The 22153-nt window shown below is 49.3% G+C and overlaps 1 protein-coding gene across 8 annotated transcripts in view; it reads right to left on the reverse strand.

Moving 5' to 3' along the window:
* Positions 1-22153, reverse strand: part of DGKD (diacylglycerol kinase delta) — a 111706-nt gene that overhangs the window by 31468 nt on the left and 58085 nt on the right. For all 8 annotated transcript variants that reach the window (XM_047086076.1, XM_047086074.1, XM_047086073.1 and 5 more), the window contains 7 exons: positions 7949-8053; positions 7532-7664; positions 6633-6739; positions 6190-6315; positions 5940-6042; positions 5161-5323; positions 2409-2517 (listed from right to left, as the gene is read on the reverse strand). In XM_047086076.1, coding sequence (XP_046942032.1) covers positions 2409-2517; positions 5161-5323; positions 5940-6042; positions 6190-6315; positions 6633-6739; positions 7532-7664; positions 7949-8053 — 846 coding nt within the window. The remainder of the gene's footprint in view (positions 1-2408; positions 2518-5160; positions 5324-5939; positions 6043-6189; positions 6316-6632; positions 6740-7531; positions 7665-7948; positions 8054-22153) is intronic.

The following is a 22153-nucleotide window of genomic DNA, read 5'->3' on the forward strand; positions in this document are numbered from 1 at the left end:
GGTGTACCCAGCAGCACACAGTGGGTGGCCTAGACACTCTGGGGTAGCAGATGATCCCAGTGATTCACTAGAAATGAGGGAGGGCGAGGGAAGAATCCAGAGCAACTGTCAGATTTCCGGCCTAAGTGCCTGGTGGATGAGATTTTCAGACTCCAAGGAAAGAAATGAGGGGTAGGTGGGGCTGTGTGGTAGGCTCGGTGCTGGAAGTGCCAGGCTTGAGGCACTACAAGGCATCTAGGAAGGCAGGAGGGCAGCCAGGAAAAAGAGAAGGGTGAGAGCGGGGTCTCAGGGAAGCCAGGAAAGTGAGGGACTGACCAAGTGCCACAGAGAAGCCAAAGGAGCTGAATGCTCACTGAACTCAGCATTCTGAATGGATGAAAACAAATGACTGGTCCCCCCCACTCCCCCCCATCCTCTTGACTAGTGATAATGAACTTACAAATAATCCTAGAAGTCACAGAACTTAAAATTGGGCCAAGTGTATTAGTCCAATTTCACCACTGGGGAGCAGTATGTGCTTGAGTTGAGCAATTCACCTGCACAGGCCTGGTTCAGACTGTCCACTTTCCAACATCATCCTGAGCCCAGGGCTAAATACAGACCACAAAAAGTTCAACCAGAGTCAGGAGAGAAAGCTAAGTCTCTGAAAAATATGCTCAAGTCAGGTAGAAGATCTGGGAAAAAATTATGCTGAAAGCAAATGACAAACTAGGAAAAACATGACCAACAAGGAGTTTATATCTCTAATATAACAATCCTTAGAAATCAATTTTTTAGGGCCACCTGGGTGGCTCAGTCATTGTGCGTCTGACTTCGGCTCAGGTCATGATCTAACATTCAGTGAGTTTGAGCCCTGCATCAGGCTCTGTGTTGACAGCTCAGAGCCCGGAGCGTTCTTCAGATTCTGTGTCTCCCTCTCTCTCTGTCCTTACCCCACTCACACTCTGTCTCTCTCTCTCAAAATAAATAAACATTTTTAAAAAAATAAATATTTAAAAAAGACAAATACCCAATAGGAAACTAGGCAAAAGGGGCACCTGGGTGGCTCAGTCAGTTAAGTGTCTAATTTCAGCTCAGGTCATGATCTCACAGGTTTGTGAGTTCAAGCCCTGCGTCAGGCTCTGTGTTAATAACTCAGAGCTTGGAGCCTGCTTCCAATTCTGTGTCTCCCTCTCTCTCTGCCCCTCCCCTACTCTCGTTTTCTCTCTCTCTCTCAAAAATAAATAAAAATTTTCAAAAAAGAAACTAGGCAAAAAACATGAACATGTGATTCATTTAAAAATCCATGTATTGGGGGCATCTGGGTGGCTCAATCGGTTGAGCATCCGACTTCAGCTCAGATCATGATCTCACGGTTCGTGGGTTCGAGCCCCACATTGGGCTCTGTACTGACAGCTCAGAGCCTGGAGCCTGCTTGGGATTCTGTGTCTCCCTCTCCCTCTGCCCTTCCCTTGCTTGAGGGTGCACATGCTCTCTCTCTCTCTCTCAAAAATAAACACTTAAAAAAAGTTTTTTTTTTAAATCCACATATTGACTTCAACAGTATTAAATAAAAATAAAACATATCTTTGCTTGTCTACTTAGGCAAAACTAAGAAGGTGAACAACACTGAAAGGGAAAGGCTGGTTTCTGTGGCACCAGGAGTGTGAAGCGGCGAGGCCCCGGTGGGGAGCAGCCTAAGGCACGGAGGAGGAGCCAGAGCCGGCAGGCCAGCTAACCCAGCCGCATGGCTCTGCCTGATGGAAAACCGTCGCTGGGCTATTTACAGACGTGGATCACAAGGCAAAACACAGTAACAGAACAGCATGGGTAATGGGAGTGTGTTTACATTAAAACTGCATCAACCTTCTACCCTATGTACACACATACATATGTGTATGTATGTCGACAGGAGGTCTCAAAGACCGTTCTCAAGACGTTAGTGGCAGCGGTTAACTTTGGGGAGTGGGTTGAGGATGACAGAGCAGAGAGTGGAAAATCAATGAACACTTTTCCAATCAGGAAAATCTACTTTTAATTTAATAGCAAAACAACAACAACAACAAAAATCCTAAGTCCCGACGTGATGCCCAAGCCTACCTCCGCCCCCTCCCCCCCCGGCAGGAGGCACGAGGCAGCAGATCTATCGCCATCCAACGAAAGCCAGCGGGGGCACCTCGGATGGCAGCCCCAGCCCCACCCAACTTGCTCCTGCCTGGGACCTCCGGGGACAGGAACACTCTCTGGTAGTTCCCTGTACTTCTAGCTGTGAAGTTCCCATCCCCACGTCACAGCTCCTGGGCCCTGCGAGGCCACCAAGCTACCTGCCCTTCCCTCGGAGCCCTTGGCTGTGCCCTGCCGAGGGCCACGGGGCATCCTGTCACCACAGCATCCCTCTCCCCGGGCTGGGCCCCTCCACGTCCACGCACCTGTTTGTGAAGATTGAGGCTGTCAATCTCAGAGAGCACCCAGCCAACGCTGCCATCCCCACCACAAACCAGAATCCGGAATGTGTCAAACTTCTGGAATAAGCGTAAGCTGCAGAGAAAAGAGAAAGTCAAAGAAATGAGGTGCGTTCTAAAGGACAAATGACGGCCAGTCAGTCCTGCCCCGAGAGGCCCCACCTGCACTCGAGGCCGACCTGCACCCCTGCCGTGAATAAGCCTCTTGGAGCCCGTGCCCACATGTGCTGAGGCTCAGCCTGCAGGGCCGCCCACCCACACCTCTGCGCCCACTGCCCCTCACTCACATAGCTCAGGAGCCCCAGGCTGCAGGACTGTATGGGCCCCTCCGTCCTGGGCAGGAGGCCCGTCCCACTCCCCACAAAGCTCATCTCCATCTCCCTCCTGTGTTCATCTTGGTCGCCCCCCCCCCACGTGCATGGCCCTTCAGGACACCCCACAGCCTTCTGCTGACGCCCCACCCTCCTCCTGAGAGACCTTATCCACGTTTCGGCTTTCAGGGGCCACACAGATAGCGATGACCCTGAATGATGACCTCCAGGCCTTCCTGAAGGACAATACCAGCACCTGTCTACCAGAATGCACCAGCCAGTGTCCCATGGGCACCTCCTCGTCCTAGGCTTCCTTCCTTGGGGAATGGCAGCACCATCGACCTCGGTTACAGGCCCAGACCCCATCGTCCCTCGGAGTGCAGCGCCTCTCTCGTAGTCGCTACAAGAGCCTCCGACCTACCTCGTGTCTCCTTCGGGCACCTTCAATTCGTGCCACCAGCATGACCTTCCCAAAACAAGTCTCATCCAGGGTCTAGCTTTAGAAGTTGCCACTCGCTTCTAGGAAAGGTTCAAACCTCTCAGCCAGTGCCACCTGCCCCCACTCCACCAGCCACCCCACCACGTCCACACCCCCTACACACACAGCACCCTCTGTCTAGTAGGTACCCTGCCTCCCTCTCTGCCATTAAAACACTAACTCTCCTCAAATGCCAGCTCAGCAGAGAAACTGAGACTCTCCAGTTTAATTTATATGCTTCTTTCCTGGGTTCCCAAAAAAGGTGCCCATCAGCCTGGCCAGGGACAGATCGCCCGGTCTTGTGACCTTGACTACCTGTATGTGTGCCGTGCACCATGAAGACAGGGACCCCACCCCACTCAGCCTTGCGTCTGACATAGAGTCCAAGCCAGAAGTCCCCCAGAAAACAAGCAGGGGTGAGTGACACTGCACAAAACAGGTATACACAACAGAGCTGAAGTTCTGAAGCAACAAGGCTGCACCTGACCTTCAAGCGAAATGGGCAGGGGGCGTTGCCTTGGGAACACTGGCCTCTCTCGGGCCTTCTTTCTCTGGAAAAGACGTGATACGTCCAGGTTGGGAATCAGAAAAATGAAGCCATATCTCCAAGTTTCATGGTGAGGAACAGGAGGTCAAGGCTGCTTCCCAGCAACCGGAACTTACTAAACCAACCCCCGCTGCACCTCTGCGGGGGCTTGTGAAGCCGCCTCGTCTCCAGCTGACTCCTGCGGGGGCTTGGGGGCTCGCCAAGACGAGCACACGGCCGTTCCCTGATTGTGCCATACGGCTCACCGTGTCCCTCGTCACCCCCCAGCACCCACCCAACAACCCTGCAGCCGTGCTGGGTAACAGCAGGCCCTGTCTGGGATACAAAGGCTTGTGATCCTGCGCCTGCCCCCTTTTTAACCAAAATGACTTTTTTTTTTTTTTAATGACTCTTTATCAAGCCAATAGTGAACATGCTCCCGCGTCTCTCAGTCCATCGGTCTATCCGCAGAAACCCACGGAGCACCGCCTCTGGGGCACAGGCTAGCAAGCTGCCCTTTGTGACTGTTCCCCAACAGAGACTTGCTGCCAGGGGGCAAAAGCAACATGCCAGACCCCCACGGGCCAGTGGGCACGTTCCTCTCCTCCGCCAGGCACCCAGGCTCCTGTTCCACCAACATCTGGCTGCAAAGTAGCACACTCCGAGGAGCCTCGGAGGCAAATGCACACCAGAGAACGCGTTCTACTTTCCCCGACAAACTTCCCGGACAATCCCCCTTCCAGGCAAGGCTGCCTCTTAGAGCCGCTACCTTGAACTGATGCCGCCAAGCACAGAAGCTAAGAGTTCATTCAAATGACACCATTTACAGCAGCAAATGTTCTCCACAAACTGTACAATGTGCACAAGTAGAAAGAACACCCATCAGACCTCCAGCTGGCAGATAAAAGGCATCAGTAGTTTGCCCCATACACTGGACTTCACACATCTGCATGCGTCACTGCACCCGTAAGGTAACAGACGTCTGGTGCCCTCCCACAATAAGGGATCTCCCTGTGGCCTCACCGGAGAAAACATCCTCCTTAGTACTATGCACCATTAAAAAGAACGAGGCAGATCTGTAACCAGTGACATAAAAACATGTCCATGCCGACACACGCAAGGAGCAGGCGGTACACAGGAGGCAAGGGTAGGTAACCCGGCTTAAAAGTGCGTCTGCACAAGTGAAACATGCTTTTGAAAGCTGGAAAGCCCCGCAGCTGTACTCGCTGTTAAGCGTGTGTGCCTCCGCTGATGGAATCTAGGGAGGGGATGGTTCAACAAAGACTATTTTCATCTCCTGTTTAAATTTTTCTGTATCTTTGAATGTTTTCTTCATAAGCATGCATTATCTTCAAAATTGTTTTGAACTCCAAGAAATTTCGATCGATTTTGTAAGCTTCCTACCCAAGGTGTGGTCCTCCGTTCATGAGGTCAAACACTTGGGCAGGGTTCAGCAGCTGTTTGAATCTTCTGAGGAACTTCACACCCTGGTTATCCCCACTTTTGGAGTTGACAAAGACCAACAACGGGCTCGTGCAGGACGGAGGGCACGTGGCCTTCCAGAAGCCTGGACATGAGAATGGAAAGGGAGGGGAGAAAATCAGAGGGCCATCAAAGACTCCGGGAGCACAATCATATAAAAAGCAGCAGACACCCCAAAAAGACCTGTGACTTACACATACACGTCCAGTCACCAGCAAGAGAGCAATAAACAGATCTCCACATCGCCATTCCCTACGAAGAAGGACGGGAGTCCCATCCGGTTTGACCTTACGTTTACATGACCGTGCACCTCACCACTGTCCTTCCCTCTTGCTCTCCATCTGGAGGAGCTAGTTCCCCCAGCTTCCCACCTTTCTACCAACACCTGCTAGCATACATCATCATCTCCCATCTGGACAGTGAGCAGGTACGGAACAGCATGCTGACCACTTCTGCTGCCGGATAAGCCAGCACATGGGACAGCACGAGTGTGCCGGCTCCCGTCCGCGTGTGCCCCGCAGCCATCAGGACCCCGTTTACCACCTCTGCGCGTATCTTCTCCCCACAGCGGTCCGGCCTGACCTCTTCCCGACCACATCCCCACATCACCAGTGTGACCAATGCTGGCATGGCAGAGGGGAGAGGGCATGGAGAAAGAAGGCCAAGGAAACAGGTGAGCCAGGAGAGTGTGAGGCACCCACCGTCAGAATCGATGCTGTTGAGCGCTGTGGGTGGGATGACCGACACCTTACACAGGCCCAGCGGACACTTGGTCTGTAAGGACTCTTTACACGACGTGTGCACCTGAAACAAGAACCCACGCATGACAAGGGTCACCGCATCCCCCGCGACTGTCCCTGCCACCATGGGAGTGGGCACTCCAGGACCGGCCGAGCTGCCGACCCCATCCGGGCGTGTATGGGATCGGGCACGGGGCCTGCACGCACTCACCATGGCCTTGCACCAGAGACAGCGCCAGTCCTGCAGGCGCAGCACGCTGCCACACGTCTTGTCGCACACCGTGCACTTGGCGCTCACGGGCAGGTTCCCTTCCAGCCACTGGTGCGGCATGGCGATCTGCGAACCGCAAAGACGTGGGCGCTCAGACGAGGAAGCCCTCAGGCAAAAACGTCCTCAAATAAACTCAACTGCAGCCACCTCCACAGCACAAGCGGGGGCGGGGCGGGGCGGGGCGGGGCCTGTAGGGGTCTCCTGCAGGAGCCGGCCAGGAGCAGGGGCGCGCTGGACCATGCCCGGCCCCCAACACGCACGAAAGCCTGCGAGCCAGAGGAGCGAGCGCGGGCCTGGGGACGGGGCTCCCTTTGGCCAGCGCCAGCACAAGGCGGGGAGGTCTGCGCAGGGTCGGCAGCCTGGCACAGGGCCCCCATGCGTACCCCGTCCTCATCCTCAAGGATGTCCTTCCCGATGGAGGCCAGCGTGGTCCACTTGCAGTTGTTGGTTGCACGTACAGCACACCGTTTGTGGGCCTTAAATTTGCACACTGTGAGAGAACAGACACGGGACCTTCAAGCCCCATTCGAGACGGTGCTTCCCATGCTGGAGGAGGCGACTGCCCTACTCCTCCAGGACCGTTGGGACCGAGCACGGAGCGCTCCCCATGCTGTAAACTGAACAGCCAGGGCGTGCACAGTCTGACCACAGTGAGACCGGCATCCAGGACAGGCTCTGACCCAACTCCCCAACTCCTCAACCCCGCCCGGCAGCACGAGGGCCACCGCGGGCCATGCTCCATGTACAGACACCGAAATTTAAATGTGACAAGATCCCTATGTCACAAAACTGTCATCTTTTGATTTTTTCCACTTAACATGTACAAACCATTCTTAACCCCACAGGTGGTACCAGAACAGGCGGCAGGTGGGAAGTGGTCCGCGGACCAGAGCTCGACCACCCCTGCTCCTGCCCCCTGCTCCTGCACGACCGCTGGAACCTGCCCTCCGCATCCGGAAGACCAGGTTTCACCGTTTATCCACAACCTGGTTTACCCAAGGTGGGTATAACCACCTCAGGGCCGACAGAGACTTTTAACCTCTTTTCCCTCTGTCCCTTTAATGTTTCTCCTTCGTGTGTCCTTACCACTTCCCTTCTTTCCACTTTGTCTGTTACTACCCAAGATCATTTATCAAACTCCTCAGTAGGTACAATAAGTAAGCACAGAGTCCCAGAAATCACTTTACACGGACTGATTTGTGGTGACCATGCTAAGGTTTCTAAGGTTTCATAAAGGCAAACATCAGGCTACGCTTCCCACGGCACACCACGCCATTCGCACCTTCACAGGACAGTCCGTGCGACGTGACCCCAGACAGAGCCTCGCGACACACGTTGCAGTAGGTCGGCCGTGCATGGGAACACGCGTACCAGTTGTGCATCCCTGAGAAATGGTCCATGCTGTACTGGGAAGGCTGCAAGAACAAAATAAAGATGGCAAAGGTAAGCTGTCCCTCTGACACTCTTGAATGGGACTCAATGAAGTATCCAGGGGAGGGGAGGGGAGGGGAGGGGAGGGGAGGGGAGGGGAGGGGAGGGAAGGGGGGCAGGCTCAGCCAAAAGGTCGAGCAGCAAGCCTAAATTTTACAAGGAACACACGAGAAAGTGAGTTCCAGGCTGCTCGGTCCACACGTGGAAATACTGGGACGGCAGAGTATTCAGGGGCAGGCCCCAAGGAGGGACATTTGTCTTTCTGAACCTCAAAGTGCTCCCTGTTCTGGACGGTCTTCAGCGCTGCAATCCAGTCTTCCATCTCTTTCCTGTGGTCAGCACATAAGATGAGCTTCCTACATGGAGTGATGACCTGTGGGACGAAACAAGAACCAGGTGGTACAGCGAGAGCAAAGGACAAATGCTAACCGCTGCAAAACTTCTCCACATCTCCTTCTGTTATGTGTGTGTGTGTGTGTGTGTGTACATTTGTATGAAAAATGGCCAATTCGTTCGGATTCTCAATTGAACACAACATAAAAATGATTATCATGGGTCATTAAAAATCAAGAAAAATCTCAAACCAAAAAGACAATCAACTTCAATGTATACATTCACCAAAAATCAAGTAAGTGGGCATTCACCAACCACCTGCTACTCGGACATGGTAATAAGCCACAGGAAGCGTTTAAAAAGAAAAAAGAAAACACAGTTGCCATCACTCCAAAGAGCTCACAAACTAAGGTCCAGCACATGACCAGTTTAGGGAAATTGGTCCAAGTTACTCTAGGAATGGTGTACTTCAAATGCACCATACATGATGTCCTTGTACAAAACCTTGTGATATGTGACAAGAGAAAAAACCACCAGTTACTACACTGAAGGGCCTCAACAATTTAACTGGAAATGAGGTCAGGAACCTGGTGATAATCAACAAATGTAAACTGTATCTACAACATATAAAGAGTTTTTACAAACCAATAGAAAAGTCTTTCTTACAAAAAGAGGTTATAAACTTGCATTTCAGAGAAGAAGTACAAAAGGGCTAACAAATAAAAGATGCTTAACTGCTCTAGTCATTGGGGAACACGAATGAAAACAGCCAACAGTCTGCCAACAGACTGGCAAAGTTCTGAAAGATGGTAATCCAATGTTGGCAAAAGTATGGGAGAGAAGAGTTCTCCTCAAGCAATGATAGAAACTCAATAGGATATATATTTTGGGGAAAAAATTTGATAGTGAATACCAAAATTTTAGAAAAATAACCTTTTATGTACTTCCGTTTTACAGTGATGTAAAATATCTGCATGGTTCTAAAGTCAAATCCACAAAACAAGGTATAGTCAGAAGTCCAGCTTTTCCTTCTGTCCCCTCCACCCTGGGTCCCTCCCTTCCCCATATGCAGCTTTATAAAAGTAAATAAGAGTATGGTTTATCCCTCCATTTTTAAGACACATGCAAACACATACATATATTCATATTCCCCTTCTAAAACAGGAGTATATCATACACACTTTTCTCCATCTCTGCTTTTTCATCTAATTATCTATCTTGCCCACCTCTCCTTAGCAACATGGAGCATCTCTTTACTCTTTCTTAGGGCTGCACGGAGCTTTGCTGGACAGAAGCACGAGAGTCCATTCAACCAGGTCTCTATTAATAGAAATCTTTTTTTTTTTTTAATGTTTATTTTATTTTTGAGAGAGACAGAGGGTGAGTAGGGGAGGGGCAGAGAGAGAAAGGAAACACAGAATCGGAAGCAGCAGGCTCCAGGCTCCGAGCTGTCAGCACAGAGCCTGACTCTGGGCTCGAACTCACAAGCCATGAGATCACGACCTGAGCCAAAGTTGGACACTTAACCAACTGAGCCACCCAGGCGCCCCTCTATTAATAGAAATCTTCTGTTGTTGAAAATCCTTTCCTATCTCAAACAGTGCCGCAATGAATGGCCTTTGCACAGACCTCATGTGCTTCCCAGTGTATGTGGGGGAGAAGTTCCTAGAAGCAGAACTGCCCTGACAAAGAATAAGCGCATTTGTAATTTTGCAGCTGAAATCCCTCCCCAGGGCTTGTGCCGTCTGCATTCCCACCAGCAGTGTTAGGAAAATGCCTGCTTCCCCAAGGCTGCACCAATAAAACATGTTAACTTCTGGATCTCTGCCCATCTTCTAGCTTTAATTTATATTATTAGATGATCATGTTTCTGGCTCAGAAAACTTAGAAATGGTGTTTTATAGATTATCTCTTTGGTGATTTCTATAACCACCTATAAAGCTTAATCACAGAAGCGGCTAATTAGAGCTGGGTCACAAATGCATGGTTCATTCTCTCACGTCACCAAGGTGACAGGGATAACTACACACAGGGGCCAAACTGGGTGTAGAAAGAAGGGAAGCTAGGGGAGGGGGAGGGGAGACTGGAGGACAGAGAAAACAGAACCAGAGAAGCTGGGTGCCCTCCTGAGGGTGGGGGTGAGGGTGACAGCCACACTCCTTTACACCTGGACAGTGCCACGAAGAGCCCACATCCCAGCATCTGCTGGGCAAGTGCATGATGAGTGTCTGCTCCACACCTGAGATTCTAAGACTATACAGGCAAGGTTCCCACTCACAGAGAACTTATACTGGGGAAAGGCAGAGAAACAAGAAAACAATTTCAGACACTGACACGGGCCCTGAAGACAAAGTGGTAGTGTGAATGGGGCTGGTGGGTGCTTTGCACAGAAGGCCATGGGAGTGCTGGCAACTGCCAATGGCCTGGGGTCAGTGCTTATGGAATTTTCATCAGTAACCGTCTATAAAATCTCAGCAAACATTTCTTTTCATTCATTCTTGGGTGGGTTTTAATATTTAAGCATTTTTATCGGTGTAATAAACATAGTTAGAGAAGAGAATATATTTTTTATAACTCAGGGATTCTATGCAGAGTTATGCAACATGACAGCTACAGAAAAGAACAATGACATTTTTTAGGTCCGTTCTATTTCAGGTTTTGTTTCTGCTAGTCCGGTGACAATCTTTACAAGATGAAGTACCCACATTATTCCAGAATTCAGCTATGTCATCGAATCTTTGGGTCAACCATCTTCCACGTGACAAAGGAGAGAGGTTTTGTGGAATAGCTTTGTGAGTACTGGGCACCACTGGACAGCAAGTTACAGACAAAACTGTTGTGTTTAAGTTAATGAAACAAAAGACAGATGACCTCACTTCCTCAATCCATGTGACTGTTTACAGGGAGTAAACACTGATGGATGAATATCCAAGAACCTGGTTTCAGCCTTTTTAAAAAAAACTCCTACTTGTGCATGTTTGAAGAAGCCTCAGACAGACTCAGATCTGAACCCCACCCAGCCACTGAGCAGCCAGGAAAAATGGGCAGACTGTCTTCATTTCTATTCTGGAAAAGGGGGATGATAAAGTTACCTGGCCTGGGTTGTTATGGGATCGAATGGGACCAGCATGCACAGGAGTGGCATAGGGCCCAACACACAGCTTTTAAGACGCACCTCCAGGTCTGAAGCCCTGACGAGCTGGGTAACTGAAGCAGCTGACTCCCCTCGCCAGGCCTCCACATGCCCCTCTGGACACTGGGGCCGTAATGACGGTGTCACGCCCCAGGGTCATCCGAGCGTGGAAGCGTGTTCTCACGTGCACGCACCTGCCACTCACCCTCGGCGTTGCTTCAGACTCTAGGGCCTGACCTTGGGGCATTATCTGTTTGATAGGACCACGTGACACCTCCCTCCATTCAAGTTGACACCATTCAAGTGCCAACAGTCCGCGTCCCAGATCATGAGATTTGTCACAGAAGATTCTCTGCTTCTCCTGCTCCTCTCCCAGCACATTCTGTCACCTTCGAGACAGAGTCCCTATTTCTTAGCCACCCGCAAAACTGGTCAACCTCCTCACAAGGCTCCTCCTCACCCTGGTCCCCTGGCAAGGTCCTCAACGGCCTTCTGGCCATGGAGGAAGCTTCCCGAACACCGGCTAGCAGTATCACACGTCCCGGCAAAGGCTCCCGCCAGTCCCTCTTTGTTCCCTGAACAGCAGCCTGGGACCAACGCACGAGAGAGGTGAGGGTGGAGGGCCTATACAGTCGAAAGGAAAACGAGTGACTGTTAATGAGAGCTGTCTTGGACGGGGCTTCTTATTCAATCCCTTGACTTTGGAGACAGAGTGGGCAGGACAGGCCCCAGGAGAGAAGCAGGTGCTGGATGAGACCTCTCCCGGCTGCTCATCCAGCTCAGCAGGGCAGGAAGAAGGCGGGAAGAAACGTTCCTACAAATATTAAAACTGTCCTTCTGTTGGACTGTAGCCAAGATCATCCCTCTTAAAAATCAAGGAACGGTGCAAAAAAAGGTAAAACCGTCCCCAAGGATAAGACTTTACAGACCAAAAAGGCTCTGTGTTTTTCAAGCGAAGAAATGGCTCACGTAACTCAATCAACTGAAATGATAAATGCGAATTAAAAGCAGGGTCATACATGAACTTGATAGGACCAATCAGTGACACCACAGAGATTCGGTGAGCCAGGACCCATGACTGGAATGAGCAGGCTTGGTACCAAGGGACAGGGCAGAGTTAATACCGCAGAGCAAGGTGACAGACCACAACACGCAAACCCACGAGCTGGAGAGTGAAAGTACACGCAGACCTTGACGCTGGAAGGATGAGGGAGGCTGAAAGAGAACACAGGTCACAGAGGAAAGAGTGGAAGCATGTCTCTCCTACTCCTCGGAGGCAGGCTAGGAAAGCAATAAACAGGTGTGAGTCCTTAGTCACTCAGCGAAAGTCTCCTGAAGGTGAAAGAATTTAAAAATCAATAAGAAAATAGACCAACTAACAGAAAAATGGACAAAAGCCTCGAACGCTTATTTCACAAATGACCAACAAGGCACACGAAAATGCATTCCACTTTGTCAGTCATCTGGGAAGCGGGCATTAAAACCCCAGCACGGAACACCTTTCCCAGTGGCTGGGCTGAAAAGATGGACACAAGTGAGTGTTGGTGAGCATGCGGAGCAACTGAACACTTGCTCGGCACCAGCGGGAGGCAGCCGGGCACAGCTACTCTCTAAAACAGTAGAGGTGAACTCTCGTACACCCCATGGTTCGGCAATTCCACCCAAGCACCCATCGGAAACACAAACACGTATCCTCCTCCTCAAGGCACAAAAACATGTATAGCATCACTACTGCTAACAGGCCTACAATGGACACAACCCAAACACCCAGCACTGGTAGAGTGTGTAAATGCGCTGTAATGTATTAATATAGGGGACGATGACAGAACAACAACAAGGAACCATCTGCTGCTAATCCAATAATACAATGTACTTTACATGCTGAAAGAAAGAAGCCAGGCACAGAAGAACATAAATATTCATATAATTTCATTATGCATATATAAAGTTAAAAAAAAATTAAAAAACAGGGGCGCCTAGGTGGCTCAGTCAGTTAAGCGTCTGACTCTTGATCTCAGCTCAGGTCACGATCTCACGGTTCATGAGCTCGAGCCCCACGTCAGACTCTGTGCAGAGCCTGCTTGGGATATTCATTCGTATCCTCTCTCTCTCTCTCTTTCCAAATAAACATTTTCTTAAAACCATATAATCATTTCAATAGATGTAGAAAAAGCATTTGACAAAGCACAACATCCATTCATGATTAAAAAAAAAAACCCTCTGCAAAGCAGGTCTTGAGGGAACATACCCCAACACAGTAAAGTCCATATATGAAAAACCCACAGCCAACACCATACTCAATTGGTGAAAAAAATCAGACAGCTTTCCCCCTTATCAGGGACAAGATAAGGACATCCACTCTCACCACTTTTATCCAACACAGTACTGGAAGTCCTAGCCACAGCAATCAGACAACAAAAAGAAATAAAAGGCATCCAAAGTAGTAAGGAAGTAAAACTCTATTTGCAGATGACATGATACTATATACAGAAAACCCTAAAGACTCTACAAAAAAAACTACCAAAACTGATAAATGAATTCAGTAGTCACAGAATACAAAATCAATATACAGAAATCCGTAGCATTTCTATACACTAATAATGAAGCAACAGAGAGTGATACTAAGAAAATAATCCCATTTACAATTGCATCAAAAACAGTAACCTATCCAGGAATAAACTTAACCAAAGAGCTGAAAGACCTGTACTCTGAAAACTATAAAACAATGATGAAAGAAATTCAAGATGCAACAAAGAAATGGAAAGACATTCCACGCTTATGGGTTAGAAGAATATTGTTAAAACATCTATACTACCCAAAGCAATCTACACATTTAATGCAATCCCTATCAAAATACCAACAGCATTTTTAACAGAACTAGAACAAACTAATGCTAAAATCTGAATAGAACCATGAAAGACCTGAAACAGTCAAAGCAATCTTGACAAAGAAAAAGAGAACTGGAGAGACCACAATTCCAGACTTCAAGTCATATTATAAAGCTGCCATGATCAAAACGGTATGGTACTGGCACAAAAACAGACTCATAGATCAACAGAAAAGAACAGAAAACACAGAAATAAATCCAGTGATGTGGTCAATTAATCTTTGACAAAGAAGGAATGAATATCCAATGGGGAAAAGTCTCTTCAACAAAAGATGGGAAAACTGGGCAGCTACATGCAAAAGAATGGAAGTGGACCACTTCCTTTCACCATCTACAAAAACAAACTCAAAATGGATTAGATCCATAAAAATCCTCGAAGAGAGCACAGGCAGTAATTTCTCTGACATCGGCCAGAGCAACATTTTTCTTGATTTGCCTCCTGAGACAAGGGAAACAAAAGCAAAAATAAACTATTAGAGCTACAGCAACATAAAAAGCTTCTGCACAGTAAAGGAAACAATCAATAAAACTAAAGACAACCAACCTACAGAATGGGAAAAGATATTTGCAAATGACATATTCAGTAAAGGGTTAATATCCAAAATATATAAGGAACTGATACAACACCAAACCCAGCCCCAAGCAATCCAATTAAAAATGGTCAGAAGAGGGGCGCCTGGGTGGCTCAGTCGGTTAAGCGTCCGACTTCAGCTCAGGTCACGATCTCGCGGTCCGTGAGTTCGAGCCCCGCGTCGGGCTCTGGGCTGATGGCTCAGAGCCTGGAGCCTGCTTCCGATTCTGTGTCTCCCTCTCTCTCTGCCCCTCCCCCGTTCATGCTCTGTTTCTCTCTGTCTCAAAAATGAATAAACGTTAAAAAAAAAAAAAATTTAAAAATGGTCAGAAGACAGCAGTCATTTCTCCAAAGAAGACATCCGGATGGACAACAGATCTGGAAACATGAAAAGATGCTCAACATCACTCATCGTCAGGGAAATGCAAATCAAAATCACAATGAGATACCACCTCACATCTGTCAGAATAGCTAAAATCAAAATTATAAGAAACAACAGACGTTGGCGAAGGTGTGGAGAAAAAGGAACCCTCCTGCAATGATGGTGGGCATGCAAACTGGTGCAGCCATTGTGGAAAAGAGTATGGAAGTTCCTCAAAAAGTTAAAAACAGAATTACCCTAAGATCCAATAATCACACTACTGGGTATTTACCCGAAGGAAGAATAAGAAAACCCTAATTCGAAGGGATACGTGCACCTCATGATTACTGCAGCCTTATTTACAATAGCAAAGATATGGAAGCAGCCTGTTTCCATTGACATAGAAATGGATAAAGAAGCTGTGGTATTTACATACAATGGAGTATCACTCAGCCACAGGAAAGAATAAAATCTTAACCCTGCCGTTTGCAAGAACAGGGATGGAAGCAGAGTACGTTATGCTAAGCAAAATAAGCCAGTCAGAGAAAGGCAAATACCATATGATTTGGTGGAATACGTGGAATTAAAGAAACAAAACAAGTGAGCAAAGGAAAAAAGAGACACAAGACTCTTCTCTCCCAACTATAGAGAATAAACTGATGGTTGCCAGAGGGGAGGGGGGCTAGAAGGATGGGGGAAATAGGCGTTGGGGATAAAAGAGTGGACTTACCATGATGAAAAACAAAATAAAGCCTTAATATATGCTAAACACTCTAAAATAGAGCCTTAGAAGTTTTACTTGAACCGAGAACTTTTGCTTCCATCCTTTCATACAAATGGTCTTCCAGGAGGTATGCGGAAACACCTAGCTACTCCAAACAAATCTGAGACACCCCCGCCTGATAAAACCATCTCCCGGTGTCTGGGGGAGAGTTAGCCAAGGAGGTTCCTAAACTATGGGCAAATGGTCTTTGAGAAATACAGGTGAAAAGGGAGGCATGCCAGAGAACAAAGAAGTGATGCTCAAATGAAGAAAGCTGAAGTACTCCTGAAGTACACACACACTAGCTCTTATGACAGGGACAACAAAGAGGGTGTCACATGCCAGTGGCAGGCTCCAACGCCGGGCACTTGGTCGTCTCGGGAAACCTGCTGCGTATTTACAGGTGTTTGCACACCTTGTCTTCTCCACAGCCTGATAAAGCAGGTGTCCAGAGAGGAGACTGAAGCCCCGAGACCCACGGCTAAGGAAGCAGGGGCCGGGACGCCAGGCAGACTGGCTCCTGACCTCTACCCAAGGGCAGTGTCCCTCCCGGATTCCCGGCAAGACTGCAATAGAATAAAGCCAGCACGGAGGGCCTGGGGTGGGGGAGGAGCTGGCACTCACCAACAGTCTTCCCGGGCTCTCAGAACAAGCAGGGTCTGGCACAGTGCATTTCCTTTTTGGCAGGGGCACCGGACTGGGCCACCAGTGCAAGGACGACAGGGACATCTCACTGAGTCATCTGCCCACTGCCCCGCCCACCCCTCTTTGACCAGGTTCCCCAAGAGCTTGAAATGAGAGGGTGGAGAAAGGAGATCTGGAAGATGATGACAAGGGCAGTCCCTGACTCACCAGCCATGTTCTGTCCAGCAATTTCTAATCACAGATTTATCTGGACGTGCCTCTCGTTCATAAAAGTGACCTTAAATGACAAAAAGATCAAGAGCCTGCAGACTCTGTCGTGCTGGAACCACGGGCCAAACCAAACCACCTGAACACTGATTAACACCAGGCCCTGGGCCTGAGATGGTCCAAAGGCCACGACGTGCAGGCGGGGCAGACATGCAGCCGGGACTGAGGGCCGCTCAGACACGCTTTGTCGAATCTGCAGGTCCAAAAAATAAGAAAAGTAACAAGCAGACTTCTGCTTCCAGGAAGAACCTTAGACATACTTCTTCCTACTCCTCTGGCTAAGTACCACTAAAACCCTGGACATTAGATATTTAAAAAAATATGAAAAGACTCTGAAAGGTGGAGAGAAGCAGGCAGACAGGGGCCCAGAGCCTCAGAATGACACATGGTGCAGCTCTGTGGGTTCTCTGCTGACCCCAGACATCCTAGAGCGGGACTGAGAAAGCCAGCAACCAGAAAGAGCAATGAGCCAGGAAGAGTTAAAAAGCCTATCAAGAGCCTGCTTCTCCCTAGGTGTGGGACCAGGAACGGGCAAACAGGACAGAAATCAATAGCAGTAGAGTTGCCAATGACCACGTTACTCCAGTCAAACACCACAGAAAACACTGTGGCCCCCACCCCCACAGCACTGGGCAAAAGCGAGGCACTCCAGCACCCCACCAGGTAGTGTCCAGAGAAGGCCAAGTAGAAATGTCCATCCCTGCAGACCATACCCCGGGCTGTCGGGAGATATGCAGAAGCAAATAAGCACAAAGAAAGGTATCCCACCTCATTAGCCACGAAGGAAATGCTGATTAAGATCACAATGCACTATTACTAGATACCCATTAAATGGCTTAAAATAAGAAACAGTGACAACACCAAATGCCAGAGAGGATGTAGGGAAATCAGCTCACACTGTTGGTGGGCATGTAAAATTGTACAGCCACTCTGCAAAACAGTGTAGCAATTTCTTAAAAAACCAAACGTGCAGCTACCATACGACCCAGCAATTCCATTCCTGGGCATTTATCTCCAAAAAATGAAGACTTGTGTTCAACACAAAAAACGTGTCCATGAATGTCCACAGCAGCTTTATTTGCAATCACCAAAAACTGGAAACAACCCAGATGCCTTTTAGTGGCAAATGATTAAACACACAACACACCCTTTCCATGGAATACTACTCAGTAATAAAAAGGAACAACTATCAAATACACAACAACCTGGGGGAACTCCAGGGAGTTATGCTGAGTGGGAAAAAAGCCAATCCCAAAAGGTTGCATACCGTATTCTCCCATGTATAGATCATTTTTGAGAAAACAAAATTGCAGAAACGAAGAACAGACAGGGGTTGCCCCAGGTTAAAGAAGAGGGTGGGTGTGGCTATCAAAGGGCATGAGATGGATCCCTGTGGACATGGAAACATTCTTGACGGTATCTATGTCAACATCCTGCTTGTGATGTTGTACTATAGTTTCACAAGACGTTACCGCTGGGGAACTGGGTAGAGAACACAAAGGATCCCTGTACTCTTTCAATTCCATGTGAATCTACAATGGTCTCAAAATAAAAGGCTTAATTAAAAATAACCGCAGTCAACATTTTCTAATATCTAATATGTTTAAATTGGGAAAAGAGGGAGTAACTCCAGAACAATGTTGCATTTCTTTAAGGACAAGTGCATCTGTGGTCTCACTCGGCATAAATTAAAAGTGTAATCTTATCGGGCGCCTGGGTGGCGCAGTCGGTTAAGCGTCCGACTTCAGCCAGGTCACGATCTCGCGGTCCGTGAGTTCGAGCCCCGCGTCGGGCTCTGGGCTGATGGCTCGGAGCCTGGAGCCTGCTTCCGAGTCTGTGTCTCCCTCTCTCTCTGCCCCTCCCCCGTTCATGCTCTGTCTCTCTCTGTCCCAAAAATAAATAAACGTTGAAAAAAAAAATTAAAAAAAAAGAAAAGTGTAATCTTATCTTGTTAAAGTCATTTGTAGGTAGTGCAAACTCATGAAACGTCTGACTTGCCAAGGAAATATGTGGACACACCTTCAGTGCACATTCTCTAAGAAATCCAAAGCAGGTCCTCTCCGTATACCTGAGTGCAGGGAAGCACATGTGAAGGTCACAGAGCTCACGGTTATCCGGCTGTGACACGTGGCCTGGAACTCAAGCCTCCAAAAAAGAGAGCACCGGAAATGGCAGGACTCATTTTGACACACGACAGTGCTTGAAAAATCAATGAAGCCGTGTCTCGTTGCAGCCACGGAAGGAGGATGTCAGAACCACACACAGCACCGCACTTCCTGGACGGGGCGACCCCAGCGCCCCCACCCCAACTGCAGGTGCGCTTGGGGAGCAACCAGAAACCCCGCAAGACAAGCCGCTCCCCCAGCTCCAGACCCACAGATCCCACCGCCAACCAGACAGGACCCTCAAGGTCCCCGCTCCCACTTAGACATGTCCTTCTGCTGACAGTCCCCCACAGGCCAGCTTCACCTCCTCTCCCACGCCCCACCCTCCTGTTTGGGCTCCAAGTTCTTCCTTTCTTCTCAGAAATAAATTCAAGCAATCTTTCACTTGAACAGACAGGTGAAACAGATAAGACCCTGCTCTCATGGAGCTTACATTCAAATGCAGACAGGAAATGAATACTAAATACTTATAGTAGATTATACAGCATGGGGAGTAGTGGCTGGTGATAAATCTATCGAAAAAAGACCAGACAAAGGAGGTCGGGGTTAACACGGGCCTCACTGGAAAAGACTGGAAGGACGTGGAAGGGAAGAGGTGGTCCAGCTGGTGGCTGGAGCAAAGTGAACAGGGGCAGAGGAGCCAGGCATGAGCTTGCAGAAGGAACTGGCCATGGAGCATCAGGCAGGCACCACCAAGAGCTTTGGCCTTCACGCCAAGTGAAATGGGAAATGGTGGAGCTTTTGAGCAGAAGACGGACATGGGACTTAGGTTTAAAAAGCAGCATTCTGGCAGCTTTATTGAAAACTGAATGCACAGGGCCGGGCAGAAGTCAGGACCTTTGGGGGAGGGTGCGTGGCACTGCCATCCAGAGAGAAGGGAAGGGGAGTGGCTGCACTCTGGCGTCCTGAAGGCAACAGGGTTTCCGGACACGCTGGACAGGGCACAGGACAAAGAGGGGCCAACAAGCACCCCTTGAATAGCTGGCAAGATCAGCTCCCCTCCTGGGATGGAGGAGGCTGAGAACAGGCCTTGAAGTGGGGGGAGCAGTCTGTGGCTCAATCTCAGACACGCTGAGGTTGAGGTGTCTATCGGTCAAAATCTTGACCGTGACCAATGCCTTACCACATCCATGGGGTCTGCGCCTTGCCGTGAGCCTGGCTACGTTAAGAAAAGAAATGAGGGGCGCCTGGGTGGCGCAGTCGGTTAAGCGTCCGACTTCAGCCAGGTCATGATCTCGCGGTCCGTGAGTTCGAGCCCCGCGTCGGGCTCTGGGCTGATGGCTCAGAGCCTGGAGCCTGTTTCCGATTCTGTGTCTCCTTCTCTCTCTGCCCCTCCCCCGTTCATGCTCTGTCTCTCTCTGTCCCAAAAATAAATAAATGTTGAAAAAAAAAATTTAAAAAAAAATTAAAAAAAAAAAAAGAAAAGAAATGAGACCGCTCATAAATTACCACTGCTGGTGGGAGTTTTAAAAAAATCAAGTTTTAGAGAGCAACCTGACAATATCTCGTCAAGCTGAAGACGTTCACACCTGACAGCTCGATCCTTACAGCCACACTCTAGAGACTCGTGCCCGGGCACCCGGGGAGGCAAGCGTACGAATGGCAGTGCTGTTTGTAACGGCCAAAGCTGGGAAGACACAGGTCGAGTGTGGGATGCTCCGCACGCTGGGCCACTACGTAAGCCACACACTCACAACTGAGCACATGATCCTCAGACGACAGCCGTACCCGTCCAAAGTTCTGAGGTTCGTGCCCCACTCCCCAGAAACTGACTTAATTCCAGGAATCAGGAATCAGTCATTTTAAACCTGGAGCCACTTAACTGAAGACAAACGTGTCCACACAGATAAATCTTGGAAACGCAACGCTGGGGAAAAAGGGCACGCTGCAGGAGATACAACATGGCACGATGCCATTTACTCACAACTGTAAACCCGGCCAAATATGACATGCTGTTTATACCTACATATGGAGTAGAAAAAGGATAAAGAAGCACGCACACGATAAACACCAAACTGAGAACTAGGGTGACCTCTGGGGAGGGAGGGCAAGGGGGATGGGTAGGCAGGATCTGGACTATAAAAAACATCAACTATATCCGCACAGTTTCGTTCTCGTTCTTGGGCTGGGAAGTATACACAGTTGTCCACCGTGTCACTTTTGAAAGCCTGAAATATTTAATAATGTTTTAAAGGTTAAACATTTTGGCACAAACCTACGCTAAAACCCCTAAGCCAGGGCTTGAGATTACACAGTATGTCTTACATTTATAGCTTATCGTTTATTGTATGTGTATATACAAAAATACACACGCACGGTGCACACAGTTTAAGTACTTCTAGCGTATGGTCTAGCCTCGGAGAAGGGAATGGCTCGGCCCGAAAGCATGCCTGCGGACAGATTCTGCCCCTGAAGCAGAACCGTCAGCGCGCCTGAGCACGCCGTGCTGTTCCCGCACACGATCACGCAGCGACGTAACGCCCTCCTGCAGGCGCTCCTGGGGCACTGTGCACCCGGCTGCCTCCGCTGGCTGCTGTGCCATCCGCGGCAGACACAATTATTCCCGATTTGCCCTCCAGCTTCTCACCCTAGAACAGACTCCTGCATTCTAAAGAACTGGCTCAGTGTGTGAAAAGAAGGCCGACAGTTTATGGAGGGAGGAAGGGGAAGGTACCGGTTGGACTGTTGAGAAGGAAGCTTTTAGAGACCAACAAAAACACCTCTCCAACACGCCCCTTTCCGTGAATCTTTAGGATGGCAGCCACCGGAAGCTAATATCAAACCCTAGAAACTTCCTTTTCGAGGATTATCAAAGCACACGGAGATACACGTCCTGCTGCTCGAGGACAAGCCCGCTCAGTAAGCCTGAGTGAGGGTACGGGCACGTGGCAGAGAGGGCGGTACCACACAGCAGACAGACAAATATCACAGACCCCGGTGCAGACGACCTGTCCCTAAGCCTCAGCTTCTCAACCTGCAAAATGGGCGTCAGCGCCTGTCACTCGGGCTCATTCTAGGGGGAACGCAGCAGGATGCCCCTGCCGTTGGCAGCTGGGGCCATCACCTGCTGTCCTCCAGCAGGAAGACGTTGGTCGGTCCGCAGGCCAGCACGGGTCAGAGTGGACAAGGCTCCCCAGCTGCCCGTACGGCGAGATGGTAGTCACAGCGGACAGCTGGGCGCGGGGGACACCGAGCAGCCCACGTGGGCATCTGGTCAGCAGCTGCCCGAAGTGCGGTCCAACAGCACTGGGAGACAATCACTGGAGTCAACGGCACTTCAAACAAGGAGTGAGCACTCCGCCTGGACAATTTTCCAGGCTCCGTACTACTTGTCTCAGGGATGGTGGG

This window comes from Lynx rufus, unplaced genomic scaffold, assembly GCF_022079265.1.
Source record: "Lynx rufus isolate CCGP_SWC_20201006 ecotype Redwood Valley unplaced genomic scaffold, mLynRuf1.p SCAF_2, whole genome shotgun sequence".
In the NCBI taxonomy this organism is placed as follows: domain Eukaryota; kingdom Metazoa; phylum Chordata; class Mammalia; order Carnivora; family Felidae; genus Lynx; species Lynx rufus.